Source organism: Talpa occidentalis, unplaced genomic scaffold (assembly GCF_014898055.3).
Source record: "Talpa occidentalis isolate TD23 unplaced genomic scaffold, MPIMG_talOcc4v2.1 talOcc4.10, whole genome shotgun sequence".
Lineage (NCBI taxonomy): Eukaryota > Metazoa > Chordata > Mammalia > Eulipotyphla > Talpidae > Talpa > Talpa occidentalis.
Window position 1 is genome coordinate 95,557,552 of NW_023600993.1, and position 21,619 is coordinate 95,579,170.

The following is a 21,619-nucleotide window of genomic DNA, read 5'->3' on the forward strand; positions in this document are numbered from 1 at the left end:
AAAAGATCATATATTGTATAATTCCATTTATATGAAAATATCCAGTAAATCCACAGAGACAGAATGCAGATTGGTGTTAGCAGGGGTTGGGAGGCCAGTGGAACATAGAGGGACTAGTTTAGGGGTCTGGGGTTTCCTTTGGGGGAATGGGAAGGTTTTGGCAATAGATGGGGTGGTGGTTACACAACATCAGCAGTGTACTGAATACCCCTGAGTTGTTCATTTTATATGATGTAGATTTAGCCTGAATAAATTTTTAAAAATTAGAACAAATATTTTGCAGCTTATATAGAAATAATTTCTAGCTATAACTTCTTTTCTAAAGAAAAAGGCACAACTTTTAGCTGAAATCTTCTAGATTTCAAGTTTAAGGCCATTTCTGTGAAAGGTTTTGCTAATATTTTGAGATTCTAGAGCTCTTAACGCTTGGCATCTCTTTCTACATTCTTGTGAGGACGCTGGTGGCAGAGGGCACATCAGGGACCAAGGAGTGGGCAATCTCTGGCTCAGGGAAAGAGAGAATTATGAATCTGGCAGAGGCTTCTGACTTAGCATGGGGAAATGCTGGCTTCAGAGTTGCAAGAGCTGGGATTGAATCCCAGCCAAGACTATTCACTATGTAACACCTCCACTCTCTAAGCCTCAGCTTCTTCATCTGCAAAGTGGAGACGATAGCCACTTCTTTGCAGAACTCATATGAATGAGAGGAAGGATGTGGAGATGCCAGGGCCAGGGCCAGCACACAGTAGGTACCGGGTGGGAGGCAGTAGCAGGATGGGTTAGTATTCAGGTATCATGAGTTTAGGATTTGATTGCATTGGAAGGGGGTATGTCCATGTTCACATGTTTATTTTTAAATGTGCTAATTGCCTCTTTAAATGAATTGTCATAATTTGTGTTATTCCAATATTTTGATACAACATATGCTTATTTTGCAAAAGGCTTCTGGCCGATTGGGATGGTTCCAGTGTGCTGTGGTTTGGTTTTTAAATGAAAGCAATGGACGTATGCAGTTTAGTTACCCACTGGGCACAAGCCATGTGCCAGCACCTGTTCTGGGTGTTGGGGGCCGGCAGGCAGGAAGGTGGTGGACACAAACAATGGGTGACCGAGGGACTTAGGGTGTATGGGGAAGGACAGGAATGGAATACCTAGTGAGGTCTCAACCTCAAACCTGGCACATCCCCCCATTTCAGGTGCCCCCACATCACATTCTAATTGAGCACCTGCTGTGCCTCGCACTGGTAACAAAGCAGAGAAGGCCCTCATGGAGCTTGGGTCGGTGGGGGTTAGAGGGAGGGACAAGCAAAAGGTAAGCAAAGCGTCAAAAGCAATGTGGGGAGCACATACAAAGGGCTGCGGAGGGGGTGAGAGGAGGGAGTCATGCCACCTGATGGGCAGGGGCCTGGGGAAGGCTTCCTGGGACTCTGCTCTCTGGGTGATGTGATACCCATGGCTGAGACCCACCTAAAGACAGCTGACTGCTTGCTCATCAGTGGTTCAGCCGGAGGCAGACATCAGCCCCAGTGCTTGTGAAGAGTTAGGAGTATTCACAGTGGGGGATTGAAAGAGCATAGTGAACACGCGAGCTGCTGTTCACTTGCTCTGTGTCCTTGGAGAAGTTCCTCAACATCTCTGAAATCGCAGAGAAGGGCAGCAATGACAACAATAACATGCCAGCCAGCACTGAGAGGACTCACTGGGGCCAGGCAGTGTCCCGGGCAGTTTTCACACATACTGATTTATTTACTCTTTGCAGCAACCCCATAGTACATACTGTGGCTACCCTCTCCTCACAGATGAGGAAACTCAGCACAGAGAGGCTGAGTAACACACCCCTAGTCACATAGCTGGTCCATGGCAGAGCCAAGATCCAAACCCAGTCCCTCTGGCTCTTAACTGCTACTCGGTGCTGCCTTCCAGTGGGACATACTGCAGACTCCAGGACAGTCACCACGGTTGTGAGATGTGCCCTGTGGCACTGTGCTAGGACCTGGCTTGTTCCTCCATTCAAGTAGTTATTTCTGAATTCCAGCTTTGTGCTAGATTCTGGAAGATTAGCCCCACAAGGGCTATCCTGGCCGTCAAACAAGTGATGTTACTTAACCATCAAACAAGTGATGTTAGTTAAGGTGAGCTAGTTAAAGTGCATGCTTGGTGAGTGTTTCTGAGGAGAATGGCGGCAAGCTGGGATGTGCAAGGGGATCTGGCCTCCTACAGAGCATATCAGGGGAGGTAGTTAAACCAAACTTATGGCTGAGGGATGAATAGGAATGAGTCAGATGAAAGGAGAGTCTACGGTGGGCAAAACATTCCAGCAGAAGGAACAGAGTATGTGAGGACCCAGAGGCAGGAAAGGTCATTGTGGCCGGGCCACGAGAGGACGTAGGGCCATGTTTGGGACTGTGGACTTTATCCTAAGGACAGTGGGAGACAACCGAGCATGGTGAGTGCTCCCTCCGCTGCCTGAAGGGAATAGATGGGTGGAGACAGGAGTGGGCTGCGGGAGAGCAGGGAGGGGCAGGGGCAGTGGTCCAGGCAGGGGAGGGTGGCCCCTGGGCCAGCATCATGGCTGTGGGGATAGAGAGAAGTGGACAGGCATGAAAGATATTTTAGAGGAGTTTCATTAGATTGGAGGGGTGATTGAGGGTGGGCCTCCAGTTTGTGGTGTTATTAACTCACTGCAGGACCCAAGAAGGGTGGACACAGGTGCAGGGAGCAGGAGGGGCTGTGGTCTCAGCATGCGCGTGTTGGCTTATGAGGCTGTGAGGCACCGGATGGGAATACTGGGCGGGCATTTAGATGTTGGTATCTGGAGCTCAGGTGAGTGACCAAGGTCGGAGGTGGAAATGTGGCCCCTGGCTGGGCACTGGAACCGAGCGAGGCTGCGTGAGGTCCACGCGGGGAAGCATGTAGGGTGGGAGGAGAGGCGCGCTTGGGGCTGAGCCCAAGGGCCTCCGGCATGAGTGACCGGGCGCGGGAGGAGTGGGCGGTGGAGGAGAAGCAAGACGGCGGGTAAATAAGCAGGACAGGTGAGGTCTTTCCTCCGGTGCGAGGCATGTTTTCAAGATGAAGACAAGGGATCCGTCGGACCCACACCACCGAGGGAACAAGTGGGATGTGGCGGCAGAGAAGTGGTTGGGATCTGGTGCCACGGAGCTCTCTGGTGGCCGAGGGCACCGGGGCTGGAGGAGGCAGGTTGCGATGGACTTTGAAATGAGTGGGCAGGGAGGGCAGGATTTTGTGCACAAAATCCTCCCTCCTCCCTTGAGGAGGGAGCGCCCATGTGGGGGTGCAGTGGGAGTCTGACCCGGCCATGGGGCCATCGTGACTGTCGGCCTTGCAGAGCGATGGTCCCTTCTCTCCTGCGCCACGTGGCTGTTTTGTCTCTGCTGTTACGGGGCTGTCCAGCGTGTTCTGTGACTGTAGCGCACTGATCCCCGGCAACATGCCCTTTTGATGTTTTAGACCTACAACGGCCAGAACGAGAGCAACGAAGACTATGAGATCCCCCCAATAACACCTCCCAACCTCCCCGAGCCATCCCTCCTGCACCTGGGGGACCACGAAGCCAGCTACCACTCGCTGTGCCACGGCCTGGCGCCCAACGGACTGCTCCCCGCCTACTCCTACCAGGCCATGGACCTCCCGGCCATCATGGTGTCCAACATGCTGGCGCAGGACAGCCACCTTCTCTCAGGCCAGCTGCCCACGGTGAGTCCCTGTCGTCCGTCATGGTTCCCGCTGTGCTGGTTGCAGTTACGGCAGGAGAGGGGGTTGAAAGGGGGGCAGAAAGCCCACGCCTTGAGGAGGACCCTCTGCTCGAGTGCAGGCGCTGGGCTCAGTCTGTTGCTTCGGTTGGGGTCTGCAGATTGTGGGCGTTGCGTATAAAGGCAGATTTTTGTCTTCACACTGCTTGCTTCCGGAACTCTGAAGGATCTTGGTGTTACTTGTTTTAGTGTTATTTTGAATAGGAAAATCTCATTTTTATTTTCTAATGGCTTTATTGAGATCTAATTCATATACATAATTCACCCATTGAAAGTATAACAGGGGAGAGCACAAGGGACTACAGTGATGGTGCACGGGTGAATTGGTGGGAATTTTACGGGGACTACACCTGAGAGAAAAAAGCATACATTGTACAAAAATGAGCAATGTCAGGTGCCAAGTGTCACAGCAAACAGGTGAAAAAAAAAAGAACAATGATATAATATATATAGATAGATAAGTAAATTAAAAAATTAAAAAACAAAAACAAAGTATATAATTCAGTCAATTTTAGTATATTCACTGCATTGTGTGACCGTTAACACATTCTATGTTGGACTATTTTCATCACCCCAAAGAGAAATCCTGTAGCCTTTAACAATCATTTCTGACATCATTCCCTGTGCCCCCCGACACACACACAACCCCCAGCCCTAGGCAACGACTGGTCCACTTTCTGCCTCTATACATTTACCTATTCTGGACATTTCATATAAATGGAATCCATTGCTTTTTGAACACCCTCTGGCTTACACTGCAGGGGAAAGGGTGAATCCTGAGTTAAAGTTTGCAGAATGGGTAGAAATTTGGTAGGCAGTGTTATAGCAGGAAAGGATCTTCCAGGCTGGGGGAACAGCATGTACAGAACAGCTCACGTCGTGTTTGGGAATGATGTGTGTCTCATTCTTTTTCTTGTGCTGGAGAGAAAGGACCTGGAGCCGAGGCGGGGGAGAGAGAAGGAGAGGAGCTCATCAGAGGCCGGCTCATGGGGCCCTGAATCCCCTGCTAAGGAGATGTATGATTTGTAGCATGAATGGCTGATTTGAACAATCAAGAGCTATAGAAACCCAGTAGAGTAGTTTTTGTGTACTAGAAAAAGCTCCTTGAGGGGATTCTAGTACTTCCCATGAATAACGGATTTGTGCTTATTTTTGCTTTTTCCTTCATAGTTAACACTGTATTGGGTCACAGTTCTCAGATGCATTCTTAAGTGACAGCTAGCAAATTCAGACTAGCTGAAAACACTGAAATGTCAGGTAGGCAATGGGTTTCAGGCGTGGCTGGATCCAGCAGTGCTGTGAGGTCCATATTCCATTCTCATTTCCCCACGACAGCCCACTTCTTCTCTGATGCTTAGAAGTTTGGGTTGTCCAGAGAGAACCGTGACTGAGTATGACTGGACCAACCACTGCCCAGGAAGAAGCCACATCTGTCGTAGGGGGAGATGGGCCACTGCATTGGCCCCAGTGATTTCAGAATCACATGGGGTTGAGTGGATTATTTTAATCTCTGCAAAAGCTGCTCAGAGGCCACAGACAAATTTGTGACCCCATTCTAGCAGATGCCCGGGACCTTCAGGTATAGTTTACCTTTTAACAGTCTCCGCTGTAATTTATTTCATTGTTTACTCTTGTTACCACCAAATTTCCTTGCTTAAAAAAACTGGTATACTGTATGTATTTTCTTAAGCCACATCACATTTTTTGAAACTAGATGTGAAATAAAAGGAGATAAGGAAGCAAAGGAGGGAACCAACTGTTTCACATTTTGAGAAGTCTGGGCTCTGACTAAAGAACTCCATGAAAAAGAATGCTCCATTTCTTGAGGAGCGCTTTCCTTTGGGGCCCATCAATAATGCAGGTCCTTAGCTTCCTCCTCTCTCTCTGGAAGATCTGAAGATTCCAAAGCCATGTGGTTTTGATTCTGCTTTGCTCGAATGCATGTATTGTCGATGCCTGCCCAGGTAGCTTCCTAACCTGAATTCTACTTCTCCAGCTGCCCTGCTTGGGGTTCATGGTGACCCAACAGGGGTAGGACCTGGCAGCTGAGGGCTGTAGATGCTGCAGTTCTGGGCCATGGAGGCATCTTCCTCCATGGAGGTCTGCAGAGACCATGTGGGGGAGTGGCCGGTGTGCAGGCTGAGCCCCCCAGCCCACATTCAGTCCTGGCTGCACCTCTGAGCTTCATTTCCCCTGTCTTGAAATCACACCAGTATCCTCAGGATTTCGGTGAAGTGTCATGAGATGTGTATGTAAAGTCTTAGCAAACTCGTGTCAGAGAGTAAGCAATCAGGGAATATTTGCTGTTGTTCTTCTTAGTAATAAAAACGAATTCCCAGAGTAACCCACTGGCAGTGTTTACCCTGCAGGAACAGACTGCAGATTCTCTGCGGTACCTTCGTCAGCCCACCTGGTTATAGTAGCTCTGCTCATTACAGAGGACGTCACGGGTGTATCACACATGACCCTAGGTCACCCCTGCTAGGAAATGCTTTCGCTGGCCTAGGTCCAAAGAGGTGTTCTGCAGACTCCTTTATAACTAGCTCATGCTTAAATGCTTTACAAATTCAGATGGCTTTTGTTCATTCATTAGTCAAGAGTTTGCAGAGATTCACTGGGTTTTATATTCCCTCATTATGTAAAGAAAGATACACCAAACCGATTTACCCAAAGGGGCTGGTGGCAATCGGGAAACTGCGTTAGAACGTGTCCTTACTGTGGCGGTGAAGCAAGACAAGGCGCCCGTACAGACAAATGCTTTAAGTTAACGTGAGCTGCAGGGTGAAGGTGTGTGTGCACATGTGTGCACACTATGTGAGTGATCAGGGACGTGTCAGCACCTGCTGTGTGTCCAGCACTGCTTGGAGGGCTGTCCAAGTGGTCTCTGACATCATGCTTGTAAGAACCCTGAGCGAGGCAGGTATCCCTGTAAGCGGAGATGGAGTCCCGGGCAGGCAGGTGCTCCGTTCAGAAAACTGTATTAACTTTCTGTGACTGATCAAGCAGATCTCCACAAACTTGATGACTTAAAGCAACAGGAGTTTATTCTTTCACAACTCTAGAGGCTAGAAGTCCAAAATCTGAATCAGTGCATCAAAATCAAGGTGTCAGGAAGGGGGTGCTTCCTATGGGGTTCTGGGTAACACTCCGTCTGCTGGTGGCCGGCGTCCTTGGCTTGTGACCGCATCAGTCCAGGCTCTGCCAATCTTCATATCACCTTCTCTTCTGCCAGCAGAATATCCCTTTGCTTTTCTCATGAGGATGCCCATGATGGTGTCTGGGGCATTTAGGGAGAATCCAGGATAATCTTCCCATCTCAAGAGCCTTAACTAATCAGGCTCACGAAGACTCTTTTCCCAAATACAGTAGCATTTACAGGTTCCAAGGATTAAGACCTGATGTTCTTAGGGGGCTGTTTCTCAACCTACCACCACGATGGACTATGCAGCAGCCTCTGTTGAGAGCCTGCTCAGTACCAGGCACTGTCTGGGGCCCTGCATCTCCGAGGCGCCCTTGAGGAAACTCCAGGTGCAGGTGGAGAGTCAGGTGCAGAGCAGAACCTGTTTCTGAATATGTAGTCAGCGCTCGAGAGGGTCGGTGTCTGATGCTGGGTGGACCCAGAAGAGGCTCCTGGATTAGAAGTGGGCCATCCTCAAGGAGGTGTGGCCTGGCACACAGTAGGTCCCATGGGTGCTTTAGGAATCTGAATGAGTGACTGTCGGATGGCCACGAAGCACAAAGCCAGAATTCACACACAGCTCTGTTTCCTGGCAAGCACCGCTTGGTTCCGCCAGGCGTCTGAAGGATGGAGCATCTGGACCCCAGAGCTTCCAGGGCACAGAGGATGCCCCTGTGCTCCATGGCCCCAGGCACTGTCTGCGCAGGCTGAAGAGTTCCCAGGACGCCCTGCCTGGAGAGGTGGGCAAGGCCACGGCATGTGATGCCATGTCATACATACCCAGCCCGCCTTGCCTCTGATCCCAAGGCCGTTGATGCTTCCTGATCTCCTGCCCAATCAGCGCAGCCCGCGAGCTTGCCTTCTGCTTAAAAGGTGTGGCTGCTGGCAGGAGCCAGTGTGCACTGCTGGCATCGAGCCCCTTTTACAAAATTAAATATGCTTTAGGCTTCTTCCTCAACTCCGGTATCTTCACTGATTAAACATTCATTTCCAAGACAAAAAGAGTCAATTTAGTATGAAAGATATATTTTGCCAGTTTAATTTAAAGCGCTGCACCTCCATCTGACCCCTATTTTCATAACTCAATAATTTTATCCTGTGTTGATTGTCTCATTTTGAGAGAGATATTGTATGTATAAATCAGTTTCTAAAATACCCAAAGAAACTCGAAGAGTGGAATTTATTAAGCAGCCTCTGTAAGGATGAAATCATTTATTTTGGAACCGTCTTTGGGCAGCGTTCCAGCTCAAGGTTCTGGCTCACCCAGGAGAGGAAGTATCCTGGGAGGGGACAAAGCCCAGTGCCCCCAGACAAGTTCTCGGAAACCTGCACCTTTTGCCAGATGTACCCCCAGGAGTCTCTCCTGCCTGGGGGGGTGGGGGAGGGAGGGGTGCGGGGGACAGGGCCCCTTGGAAATGAGTCTGGCAGAGTTTTCCCTGCATCAGCCTTGGGTTTTGGTGATTCAGGAGATGGGGGTTGCCTGAGCCAAGCCCTGGGGTCCCACTCGGGCCTCAGTTGGCAGAGGCTGGCACACAGCTTCCATTCCTCCCAGCTTTGAATCTTGTTTGCTCTCACTGGGACCTTGGACCCACTTATGTGCCAATCTCTGTTTTCCCATCTGGGAATGGGGGAAGCCAGCTCTGGGGAACTCACACACAGGAAAACAGGGAAAATGGCTTTGTCAGTTACGGCATTCTGGACATGGAGAGGGGCTTGAGGTTAGTTAGACACCCCGCCCCCCTACCACCACCGCCGCACATGCCACTGGCCTAGGCAACACAAATACCATCAGCTTGGATCAAAATGCCAAGGGGTAGACTGGCAGTTTTACAGGGCTTAGCTAGATGGCCCAGGGCCCCCAGTGCCAAGTGATGGGTCTTTCCAGGCTAGTATCCTGTTGGGCAGGGCCTGGAAAGTACCTTAGTTGCCTCTTTACTCTCCTGCTTTAGAGGTGGTTCCTGTGAGAGAGGCTGCAGCCCGGGTTAGGGCCTGGAGACTGAGGGTCCTTGCTATCCCCCCAGCACCTACCCCCTTCTCTGCCTGTTCTCTACTCTTTTCCTCCAACCTTCTCTCCCTTCTCTACCTCAGCCCTCTTCCCCGCGGAGACCTGGTCTACCTCCATGGTCATGGGTTGCTTAGTGAGTTTTGGTCAACAACAGATCACGTATATGATGGTGGTCCCAGAGGTACCCCTCCAGCTTGGGTGTGTCATAGTGGAACCATCTAGGCTCTGTGATTCTGCTCTTAATGTTTCCACATAGACAAAATCACCCAAGGATAAGTTACTGGGCAGGTCTCCCCATCAGTAAATAGCATGTGGCTGTATTTGATTTTTGTGAGTTGATGTGCAGGGGATGCCCTCCCAGTCTTTGGTGCTCTGGACTTCTGAGTTGGAGCAGGGACGGGGTGGGGTAGAAACACTCCCCTCCCCCATCCAATCTGTTCATTTATTGCTCTTAATGGATAATTCATTTTTGTTTCATTCTATGATTGTATCAGTATGACTGTAGCTTTTGCTGTGTAACAAGTGATCCCAGCAGTTAATGGCTTAAAGTAAACAGTGAACTGTTAGTATCTTGATCCTGTAGGTCAGGAAGGTCGTTCTTTTCATCAGAGCTGGCTTGGCTGATTGTGGGGGTCAGCTTGAAGATTAGCTGGGGCTGCATGGCCTCGGGGGGATGTCCTGGGTAGGCTTGGGAGTTGGCCCCTGTCACCAGTGTCTCATCACCGAGTGGCCTGGGCTGGTTCACATGGCGTTGGTCACAGGTTCCCCAAGAGCACCAAGAAAAGAAAGGCCACATTATGCAGGCCCTTTTCAAACCACTGCCTGCCTCATATCTGCTAATGTCTTATTGCCTAAGCAAGTCACACGGCCAAGCCCGGAGTCAAGTGTGGAGAGCTGGACTCACTCTTGAAGGGAGAGCCACCTTGCAGAAAGGCCTGGACTCAGGGAGAACAGGAATTTGTGGCCATTTTTGTAATCTGTTGAGATGTATGTTTTCTATGTTATGTCTTCTTGATGTGTAGCAGTACTGGTGGCCAGGCGCTGGGCTTCTGGGTTAGTCCTACCTAAGTTTAAAACCCACCTCCACCATGTGCTACCCTCCACCCTATGACTCAGAGAAAGGGATTAATCCTCCCTGCGCCTCAGTTTCTTCACCTGTAAAGTGGAGGTAATATTCCTTGCCTTGTAAGAGTTCCTGGGGATTCGATGAGCAGCCGTAGGGAAAGTGCATCCCCAGGGCCTGGCCCACAGCAGGCATCCGGTAAGTGCAAGCTGCTCTGTTAAGCTGCTCCTTCCACTGTTGTGGTTTGGGGGGCTCCCACCTCATGTTCACGTTTGTCCAGCCTGACCCCGGGGTCTCCTTTGCCAGGGCAGGGGTCAGTTGGACTTTGCTCCAAGAGGTGGGTATTGGAAAAAGTGGGTAGAGTCTGAGGTGGCAGCAGGTGTGGAGAGGGTCCCGGTTGAGGGCTGTGCAAGGGGCCACAGATTAGTCACCCCAGGACCTCACTCAGAGCTGAGAGCGACAGTGAAGTGACAGTGCCCTGCATGCCAAGAAAGCATGGACCCCAAACCAACTCTTCTTGTCTGTGTGACTTAGGGCAGGGTCCATCTTAAGAAAAGTGGGGTCCACCAGGGTACCTCCCACCACACTTTTCCTTGGAGCCCTATGTTGGTCTAATTTCTCCCTGGAGGTGGGAGTTGGGGGGTGGCAGTGATCTCCCAAATGGGCCTAACCCAAGGCCCAGAGGGTTCTTTATATTCAGCATCGTCTGGGTGAAACTCTCGCTCTGTTTTTTAGAGGCAGTAAGCAAAAGAAATATGTCTTTTTACATTTTATAAAACTCAGAAAAATGGCTTTAAACAGCTTTTGCTCCCCTGCTATAATTATTTATTTTCAAACACTCCTGCAGGGGACTGCTCCGTTTTCTTATCCTGCATTCCTTTTTCTCATAAATGAACCATCACTTCAATAAATCATTATGAAAACAGAGACTAACACCAGCTCTGAAAGGTTGAAAGATTTATGTAACACATTTATGTCCCCCATTTTCTCATTCTGGTACTCGGCTGCAAAAGCTAAGCTAATAAAAGCTGCTATTAATATTTCTTGTTGCCTAGCAACCCCAGAGCGGGAGTAATAGCTTCAGCTAGAAAAATAGATGACCGATAAGGAAAAATTCAATTCTTTTATTATCTCAGGGGGAAATGGCCTTTTACGGGAACATTATGATGTACGAGTGTGAAGTTGAACACAAAAGATTTTTGTGTGTGTGTGTGTGTTTGTTTTTCTATTTTTAATGAACATTATTTTACCGCCACTAACTCTTTTAGGGCACTTTCGTCTGCTTTCGGGCTCCACACCCCCACCCCATCCCTCATGCTTAATTTAGCAGCTACAGTAGTTAAAAACCTGTCAGCGTTTTTTTACTTTAAGAATGGGGTGTTTTTTTTGCCAAGGTTTATAACTCGGTCATAAAAATTCACTCCCTGTTAAAACTCAGGCCAGTGATAAGCGAACACACAGGCTGGTTCTCTGCGAACAGACTCACGTTTGTCGAGAGATAAGACTCACCGTTTTCACTGAGAGAAAGGTCGGAAGAGAACAGAATGTGTTCTTTTCCGTGTCCCAGTTTTCTTTGGAACCCGGGGATGCTGATTCTTTTGAGAACCGTTTGCTCCCAAGTTTGAGGTGTGTGCAGAGTGGGAAGGGCATGGCGTGGACATGCATTGAGCGCCTGCTGTGTACGCGCTGGGCCATGGCTTTGCCGAACAACCTCTGAAGTAGGTACCATTGTTGTCCCCATTTTCCAGATGCAGAAGCCGAGGTTTGGAGAGGCCAAGGAATCAGCCCAGGGTCTCACAGGGCCCCCCCCGCAACTGTGTTACCCATGTCTGTGCTTTGGCAGCGGGTTCTCAGCATCGCATCACTGCCCTGCCAGGGGGTAGTTCTCCGGCAGGGGCTGCCCTGGGCATCGTGGGGTTCCAGCAGCACCCCTCTCCTCTGCCTACTCCTGGCCTCCTGTCGCACTCCCCCAGTCAGAGTCAGGGTCAGATGTTACGTGTCTCCAGTCATTGCCAGGTGCCCCCCAGGGACAAAGTAGTCTCTGGGTAACAACCACCACAACTCTTCCCTCGGCCTGAACGGCTCTCCCCCCAGGGCAAGCTGTGAACTCCTATTCCTGCGTTAGAACTCGATTCAGAGGGTCCTTTTTTTCTCCTCTCTGAGGCTCTCTGGATTCCTTGGCCAGGGAGTAGGGGGAGGCAAGTGGGGCGATTGCTTCAATCACAAAATTTAAGGGAGTGCCAAAAAGCTCAGTAGTCAAGATAAGTGTTTTCGTGCAGCATTTTTAAGAATTACCACAAAAATCCAGTCTGTCAAAAACGTAAAGATGGGACGGGTCCGTATTCATGGCACAGGTGCTCGTCCACGGAGATGCCCTGTGTGCCTGGGCAGCCTGAAGCCCGGGTCTGAGCTTTGTGCCTTTCTCTGCCCCAGCACTGAGCAGAGGGACCGGCTAGCGGATGAGCCTTGGTGCGTTTGCTGACTGAATAAGTGGGAGCAAAGATGCCTTGTCCAAGGTCACATGGAAGGGGAGAGCTCAGTTTCTAACCCGTGCAGGGATGTATAAATGAACAAGCAAGGGGGTGAGTGGGCAGGGCTGAGACTCCTTCACCTCTCTGACCCCGAGCCAAGCCGTTTGTGTTCGTAGTACCCTCAGCGTGGAGCGTGAGGTGGGTGCTCGAGCTTGGAAGGGGGAACAGATGAAATACTCAGGAGCTCAGAGGAGAAGAGTCACAGGAAGGCTTCCTGGAGGTGCTGGACTTGAGGGCTGGGATTTAAGGGGCCAGAGAACAGCTGCAGAAGCCTGAGAGGAGGAAATTTCATACCTGCCTGGCCTTCCTGTCGGTCCCCATCAGCAACCCTCTGCTGGGATTTGCAAAACAGTTTGATGGGCTTTATGTTGGCTGAGGCGCCCTCTGGTGCCCATCCTCAGCACCCCCTGCCAGGCTCCTAATGGGAGCCGTGACCCTCTGGCTGTGAAGGGTGCAAGGGCCAGGCGTTTAACTTCCAATCTGGGCGAGATGCCAAGCTTGCGAGGACGAGCTGAGACCTGCTCCCGAGTCACGAGGGAGAATTCAGAGAAAATCACAGCCGCGTTCGTCGGCTGCAGCTTCGATATTACCCAGTCTAATGGCTCTTTCCTCTGAGTGCATATTCAGTGCCATGTTTGGGAAAATGAGCTTTTAATGTACCGTCGGCATTGCTGAGAAACCATCTCTGGCTCTGCAGAACGTCTGGAGCACATAAAACTTGAGATCTATTGGAGTCATTTTCCCCCGGCTCTGGCTGGATAATAAAAAGTCAGTCTCGTGCGCGCTTTCTCTCATCTTGCGGCTTTGTCCATTTAGAACTCCGAGTCTTTATAGAAGGCAGCAAGACAGATACAGCTCATCTAAATACTCCAGCTCCAGAAGGGAGTGTGGATGCATTGAAGCACCAGGAGCATTTCCAGCAGAGGCACGTCCTGGGCGAATCTCAGCTCACTAGCCCTCTGCGGTGGTGGCAACCTGGTACCCACGCTCTTAACTAGATGTCTGGAGTCCTGGGGTCCCTATTCTGCCCCTGTGGGTGACCTTGGTTGTTTTTCACCCTTTGTGAACATTACCTAAGATGGAGCTGGTGCTACCTACCCCATAGTAGATACCAAATGTGCTAATATGCTCCTGTGCTGGATGTAGCAAGTGTCTGATAAGGGTTTGTTGAGTGACTAACTGACTGACTGTCTGAATGAATGAATGAATGAATGAAAAAACAATGTTGTTTTTTCTACCTATGTTGGGAAGTAAGCCGATGTGCCCCCCGCGGCCCAGCCATCCTACAGGGCAGTCCTCCGTGTCTCACCTAACCCTCCGTGGACCTTGGAGGGAGATGTGTCTCTGTTTATAGATGTGTGCCTGAGACTCAGAGGGCATGTGCTTGTTCCAGGAGACACAGTCAGGAATGGCAGAGGCTGGACAAGAACTGTGTTCCCTTGACCCAGTGCCTTGTGCCCTCATCATTGTACAGATGTAGCCCTCCCCACAGATGCAGGCCTCTGTGCCCAGCCCCAAGGCTCTGGCCTGTGGGTGGGACTCTCCCCCGGTCTCTCCAGCCAGTGCCAGGTGTCAGAGCCTCACCTGAGACAGGTGACGGGAGCGAATCCAAAATCAGTACACCTGGCTGTTTCTCCAAACTTGTGGTAGCGAGCGAGACAGATAGGAATTTGGGGATGAGCAGTTAGAACCTGTCACTGGTTGCGTGTGTTGGACAGAGCCATGGGCCAGGCATGCTGCAGCCCTGAGGACTCTCTTCTGTATAAGCCATTGCTCCTGCCAGAGAGACCCAGGGTCAGGAAGCCTGGGTTCAGGCCTGTCTCCACCACCCTGACAGACTGCACAGGGCACGTCATTGTCCTGCAGCTTATTTTCATCACATGTTGATGGGATAAGCCCCAGATTGCTGCAGGGAGCTGAGGAGTCAAAGGAGAGAGTCCCCATGGTGTCATGGATGGTCCTTTTGAGGGGTTGGAGACACAATCACAGTCAGGAGAGCCCCGTGGGCTGGGAGGGACTGCTCTGGGGTCACAGCTGCATGTGTGACAGCCATGCGACCTCAGCCAAGCTGCTGAACCTATCGGTGCCAGTTTTCACACGGGGTTGTTTTGAGGAGGAAATGGGATATTCCAGATGGCATCCAGATCCATGCCAGCAGGAGGTCTGCCTGGTGCCACAGGGAGCTCTGGAGCATGAATTTGACCACATTTGTACCCCTGGGGGAGGGGCAGCTTGGAGAGGGGGCAGCTGAGAGCCCTTGGCAGCACCACTGGCCATGGCCATCTGGGTGGAGCCCCAGCAGCATCTGCATCTAAAATGAGGTCCTACGCCAGCAGGTCAGCGGTAGCTGGGGACTTGTTAGAGATGCAGATTCTCAGGCCCTCCCTCGACTCTCAGCCCTGGACGGCCACCACTCCTGGCTGGGTCCCGAGGGCTCCCTCACCTTTAGGACACTGGACCTGCTGCTTGTGTTTCTGTTTGCCGTGAGGCTCTCATTTCACCTGCAACAGTCACAAACCTAGTCCTCAGAGAAGCCAGAGGATCCACACCTCTGCCGTGGTGCCTGACTCTTACAAGTGCCCTCACGCCACCTGTTGCCTCAGGCCTTGAAGCAGATTCCCTGCATGTCCCCAGCCTGTATCAGAACTCCAGGCCAGGCGGCCTCAGGATGTCTTATGCTTGAGTGGCTGCCAGGTAATCGTGCACCCGGGGCTTATGCAGAATTAGAAATGGCGTGCAGTGGGGTGGGGAGGGGGTCATGCACGGGGTGACCGCAATGCGTGGGGGCCCCGCACGGGATTCTGGGTCCAAAAGGCCAAGCTGGGATGGCCCCTCCCTTATCTCAAAGGACTCGCCTTCTGCCTTGGAAATCCAGACCTTGAACCCTCATGTTTTGCACGCAGAACCCCTCCACACCCCCAACCCCATCTATCTTGTTAACTTGTTCTTACTCTGTCCCTGCTAGGAGGAGCAGATGAACTCCAGCCAGCAAGTTGGCCTCACCCTTCTCGGTGTGCCCCACTATTGTCCTGTTGATCACACTAAACTAGATCTGCATCCTCCTGTAGTCCCTGCAAAGCGATTCCCAAACGAGGCAGGGACCAGGCTCCCTGTGACCCAGCACATGCAAGTGTCCACAGTACCAGTGACTGGTGCTGGAGATCAAACTGCCCTCTGGGAGCAGGAGCCTGGCTTGCTGCGGCCCCCGATCCTGGCCACCCATACAGCCCCTCTATGTGCTCAGCCCATTGCCCTGCTGTAAGAGGCCAGTCCTTGCTCAGAATGACTATCATGGGCTTTGCACATGCAGAGGCCTGAATTGAAATCTGAGTTCCCCCAGCCATGGAGCAAGTCACCCATCCTTCCTGAACTTCATTTTCTCATCCTTGCCTTATGGGCTGTACTGAAATTGAAGTGCCTGAATGCTTATAAAATGTTCAGTGTGGTAGCCAAGGCGGTGCTGTCCTTTGCCTCTAAACACTGGGTGTATGAGCTGCCCCTGTGTTTCTTCTCTGCCCACCGGCATAAACTCTGTACCCTTTCTTGTTCCCCCAAGAAACACACCTGCCCAAATACTGGTGGGCAAAATGGTACCCATCAGACAGTTGACATATTTCTTGGCTCCCAAGTCCCTCTTTAGCTACACTGATATTATGGTGGCCTCTGGCTCTTGTTGCTCTCTCCGGGGATGTGGCCAGGTGTCCCCTCGGTTCTGTCTCATGTGGCAGTTCCTTGAGCCCGGCATCTCCCCCAGACTAACAGCAGGATGCACCTCTGTGCCCCACCAAGCAAAGACTACTCCCTACCCAGCACCCGCCTGCCCTAAAGCTTAGTTTAGGGCCCCTTGAGCATCCTTGGGGTCCGCCCTTCACCCCGAGCAGGGCATCTGTGTCTCTTGAGTCCAAGCAGCACAGTTTTCTCCCAGAGAGGGGCTCTGCTTGCGTTTGTTCAGGTGCACCAAGAAGCAGGCAGCAGGCATGGAAGTTGAGGAGGGAGGAAGGGGATGCAGGACGTGGGGAAATTTCAGTCTGGCATCTGTGGAGAGAGGTGGAGGGGCTCTGGGAGCTGGAGATGAAGTCTTGGGCAGTAGCACAATGTCAGAAAAGGTTTCACCAGGCCCACAAGGAGTCCTCAGACCAAAGTCGCCCTTCAGAGGACCCCATGTCTCCCCAGATAGACCCACCTCAACCTTCCTCTCCCACTGGCTGGGGGTCCCCGACTCCAGTGCGGCTGCTGGGAAGGCACACTGGTTAGCTGGAGAGGCAGCAGCTGGGGCTCCCAGCACTGGAGCCCCCAAAACATGACAGTGCGTTTCCATCCTTTTCCATGCTCATCTTCATCTGTGCTGTTGGGTCACCTGCTCCACTTTATTGTTTCATGCAAAGAACCTACCATCAAGTTATCGTCCAATTCTGTGCCTTTTCTTTCTCTTAATTTATTCACTTCCTCTTTTATGTTTATTAATCCTGCCCTCTTTCTTTCTGTAGATTTTTTTTTAATTTTAAAGATTTATTTATTTATGCATAAAAGAGCTGGGGTACAGGCCAGAGATGTGGGGGGGCGGTGAGAGGATTCACCAGAGACAGAGTAGGGAGCAGAACAGGAGGACTGACTGAAATACACTGCTGAGGGGAGCAGCGGGCAAGACAGAGAGGTCTGCTGTGCCATGTGGGTAGCTCCCTGGCTGGGGATTGAACTCGTGCTGCAGTGGCTGTGGATTGCTTCATAGTCCTGCGTCTTAACCCCTTATGCCACCAGGGAGGCCCCTCTGTAGATATTTAAATTGTTCGTTTTAGAGTCTTTAGTCTTTATTATTTAGTGTTCAATAGTAAAAAGTTAATGGCTGTACACTTTCTTTGGAGCATGGCTTTGGCTGTAGCCTATAATTTTTTTTTAAAGATTTATTTTTTATTTATACAATAGCTGGGATACAGGCCAGAGGTGCGGGAGGTTGAGAGGATTCACCAGAGACAGAGTGGGGAGCAGATCAGGCAGACAGACCGAAAGCACTGCTGAGGGGAGCAGCAGGCGCAACAGGAGAGGTCTGCTGCGCCATGTGGGTTTCTCCCTGGCTGGCCTGGAATCAAATCCATGCTGCGGAGGCTGTGGACTGCTTCACGGCACTGCGCTCAACCCACTGCACCACCAGGGAGGCCCTGTGGCCTATAAATTTTGAAATAAAGTATTCTTACATGTTTTACTTCTTTCTACAAAAAAAACATAGCTTTGTTGATTTTTATAAAAATGGTACATATTCATTGTAGAAAAATTTAAACATAAGCAAATACAAAGGAGAAATAAGAGTTGATTAAAGCTGCACGATCTGCAAATAACCATTATTAACCTAACCATTTGTTAAATGTCTCCTCAGTCATCTTTGTGTATTATACACATATAATTCATAGAAATAGGACCATATATGGTGCCTTTTCTATGCTTTCTAGTCTGTTCTGTGATTTTCTGTTGATTTTCTCCTATAGTGTGTAAATGCATGTATTTCTGTCTCCATGATTTATGTCGTGCCCTTATTTTTCATGGTTGCATAATATTCCGCCATGTGGATGTTTCATTGTGAGTGCCAACATGTCCTAGGCAGACATCAAGGTGGTTTCTGGATTTTCTCTGTTATAAAACCCTGTTGGGATGGCTTCCTTAAGATCTGTGAAAATGAGCTTCTGAAGTAGGGTCTCAGAGAAGGAGGGGAGAGCTCTCACCTGGGCAAGGTCTGAGTCCTCTGACCCTGCTCTTCTCATCCGCATGTGGGGAGCATCATAGTGCCTGTCACAGGGGATGTGAGAGTAAATGAGCCCTTTGTAGAGGCTTCAAAACATAATGGCTGTGGGGGCCTGAGGTTCAGGAGGGAGCAAGCATTTCTGTCCCACTGACCTAGCCTGGGAGGGGTGGGAACTCTGCTTTTTAAGGGCGTGGCCAGCCTGGATTCTAAACAACCTGTTGCCCTAAGCAGCTTGTCCTGCTTTGATAATACTTGGCTATGAAGGGGCTGGGGCAGAGAATACTGGCTTCCTTCATGTTCCTGACCTTGTCTCAGAGCCAGGGGCCATCAGATCCCCTTTTGCCACTTAATTATGGCAGATTAGGCAGCAGGAACAGGCCTGGATCTGAGTCCAGTCGGGGCCCTGGGTCCGCTGTGTGACTTCAGGGCCAGTCTTGCCCTCTCTGGGCCTCCCTTCTTCAGCAGTGTGAAGCTGCCCAGGGGCTCCCTCTCCAGCCTGACCACCCACGACCCACAAATCTCTGAGAAGGGCTGTTGAGAGCTGGTACCTGCTGCCTCCAGCCCCTCCCGGGGATTTCGATCTCAGCCTAACCAGGGACTTCGACAGGCTGTGCTTTTCTCAAGAGTTCATAAAAACATGTAAACATGGGTGAGGATACAAAATATTGAGCGGCAAGGCAGTAAAACATGCCAGTGTTTGTTGTGTTAATTGAATATTCATGAGCTGACTGTTTAAATTACAGTTCACAACTGTTGCAGGGCCTGATGAATAATTTAAATGAGGGTGGCCAAAGAGATTTCAACACCGCATTAGCAAACTGCTCAGGATCAGCTACAGAGAATTTATAATTAGCTTGGAATATCCTATAATAAATTCTTTGGAAAGATGGTTTTAATTAGCCCATGTGCTAATTCAGAATGTAGAATGTTAAGCATGAAGGGGTGGGGGGGTGAGTAACCCTTCCCTTTCCTTGTGTTTATCTCTCACGTGGGGTCCTGCCACCTGCCAGGAATCTGAGCCAAGCTGTGCCCACCCAGAGCCTGCCACCAGGCCCGGCAGCGTCTGCCTCCTGAGTCTCTCCCACCTCCACTGTGCCACGGTTTCAGGCCCGCTGCCCTATCCCAACTCAGACATCCCCTGTCACATCCCCTGAAATGCTCTCCCTGCTCGCTCTCCCCCTGGCTCATTCACGAGCTGGCTCATCCCCACGGGGCAGCCAGTGCAGTTTCTGAAATGTAAATCCCATTGCACCTCTGCCCCTTCTAGCTCCCCAGCTGAGCATGCCCAGAAGATGAAGTGTTAGCCACCTCCATTTAGGTCCCCTGGCAGTGACCGCAGCCGGTCTCTGCATGTGGGAGCAGATCACTGGCAGAAGGAACAGAATAAGCAAAGGCAGGAAACTGCCAGACTGTGGTGGGGCAGATGAGGAGAGGCGTGAGGGCAGCAGGGGCCTGCATGAGCCGTGGCCTGTCTTAGGTACTGATAGGAGGCTGTGGGAGGCAGGTCACACTTAAGAGCCTGGTATCCAAGGCCTGGCTGGAGCTTGGAGAGGCTGCCACTCGGGGGCCTGGAGCCCACAGGTGCAGTTGGCTCATTCCTTCAATCTTTCCCGAACTCAGTCACCGAGTGTCTTCTTAAGTGGCCCATGCTTTGGAAGACGAGAAAGAGCAGCAGATGCAGGGGATTGGGTGGGTAGGGGCAGTGGGCCTGGCATCGGTGGCAGTATCAGGCAGGATGGGCAGGGGAGGCCTTCTAGGAAAGGGGAGAGTTGAGCAGAGACTGGTAGGAGGTGAGGGAGTCAGTGAGGTGTGTGTCCCCTGCCCAGATGGGGGAGAGCATCCCACAGAGAGACAGCAACTGACTCGAAGGGTTACCCACCCTTGGCTCTCTTGCTGTCTTGAGATGGGTCATTCTCCGTGCCGGAGCCACCCTGCGCATGTGAGGATGGTTGGCAGACCCCTGACCTACCGCCCTCTAGACAGTAGCATCTCCCAGCTGTAACTACTAACTGTGGCTCCAGATATCGTCAGATGTTCTGGGGTGGAGGGTGGGTGGCACACACACACTGAGCTAGAGGAGGGCCTTGGTGTGGTGCCTGCTTGGATGTTGACGGGACATCAAGGAGGTGTGCGTGGTAGAGTGGAGTGGAGAGGGTGGGTACAAGGAGCGGGGAGTTCAGAATGGTACCAGGTGGTGGGCAGGTGCCAGAGGGGGTGTTCTAGGAGCTTGTGGCTTGGTAAGGACTCAGATTTTACTTAGCGTGAAGTGGTAGCTGGGATAGGCTCTGAGCAGAGAGGAACACAGGCCTAGATCTCAGAGACAGGACCACTAATTGCCCAGCCCCGTCCTGACCCCAGCAGAAATCTCACCCCCTCAGCCAGGCTCTCCCAGACCCAGCATCTCAGCGACCTGTGTTTGCAAACCTTTCTTCAAAGACAAAACCAGCCCCCGAAGGGGACAAATTGCCTTCCATTTACATCCTTTCCCGCTGGTGCCTTCATATTCATAACAGGATGATCAGTGTAACCAGGAATGGGGCTGCTGCTTTAAAGGATAAATTAGTCTGACTCTTAACTCAATAATTAAAACTGTGCTGGCGTTCGGCCTGCAGGGATAATGTACTATTATTATAGTCGTTTGTTTCAATTAAATGCTTACTGATTTTACAATAGCAGCTGGGCACCTGTGCACTATAGCTATTACTCTGAACAAGACATCTCAAATTTGAGGAGAAATTTGTCAGCGTGCGGAGGATCTCCCGCCAAGCATGAAAGTTTATTAGAAATACTTATTGACGAGGCCTTGGAGCCAGGGACGCCCTGGGGGAGACTTCCTATTGGCTCCTCTTTTGTACTGAAATTTTTTTGCTGAAAAGAAGTAATTTTCAAATATTTGACTCAAAGCCCAAGCTTTCAGGGAGCACCGTGCTCCCTTGAGAGACTGGCATGGGGGAGCTTTCTTTGGCTGTCATTCTGACATCATTGATCCTGGGGTGCAATAGGCTGAATACTGTCTGTCCCCCCCCCACAGATGGTCATGCCCCATCCCCTGGAGCCTATGACTGTTACCTTATGTAGCCAAGGGGATTTTGCAAATGCAAAAAACCAAAACGTCTTGAGATGGGGAGATTATTCTGGATTCTTTGGGAGGGCACAATGATGTAATTGCAAGCTCTTGTGGGGGAGACGGGTCTTGTCCCAACCAAGATCCTATTCAAGCTCGCACCTTGAGCAAATTCATGGAGGGATGAAGGGAAGGAAACCTCGCGTGGAATAGCTACTCAGTGCCAAAGTCTGTGCAAAGTTATTTTTTCTTCGGCTCCTCACAGCTGCCCCAT

The 21,619-nt window shown here is 50.9% G+C and overlaps 1 protein-coding gene across 1 annotated transcript in view; it reads left to right on the forward strand.

Moving 5' to 3' along the window:
• Positions 1-21,619, forward strand: part of TOX2 (TOX high mobility group box family member 2) — a 95,952-nt gene that overhangs the window by 61,184 nt on the left and 13,149 nt on the right. The window contains 1 exon segment of the mRNA XM_037499060.1: positions 3,469-3,714. Coding sequence (XP_037354957.1) covers positions 3,469-3,714 — 246 coding nt within the window.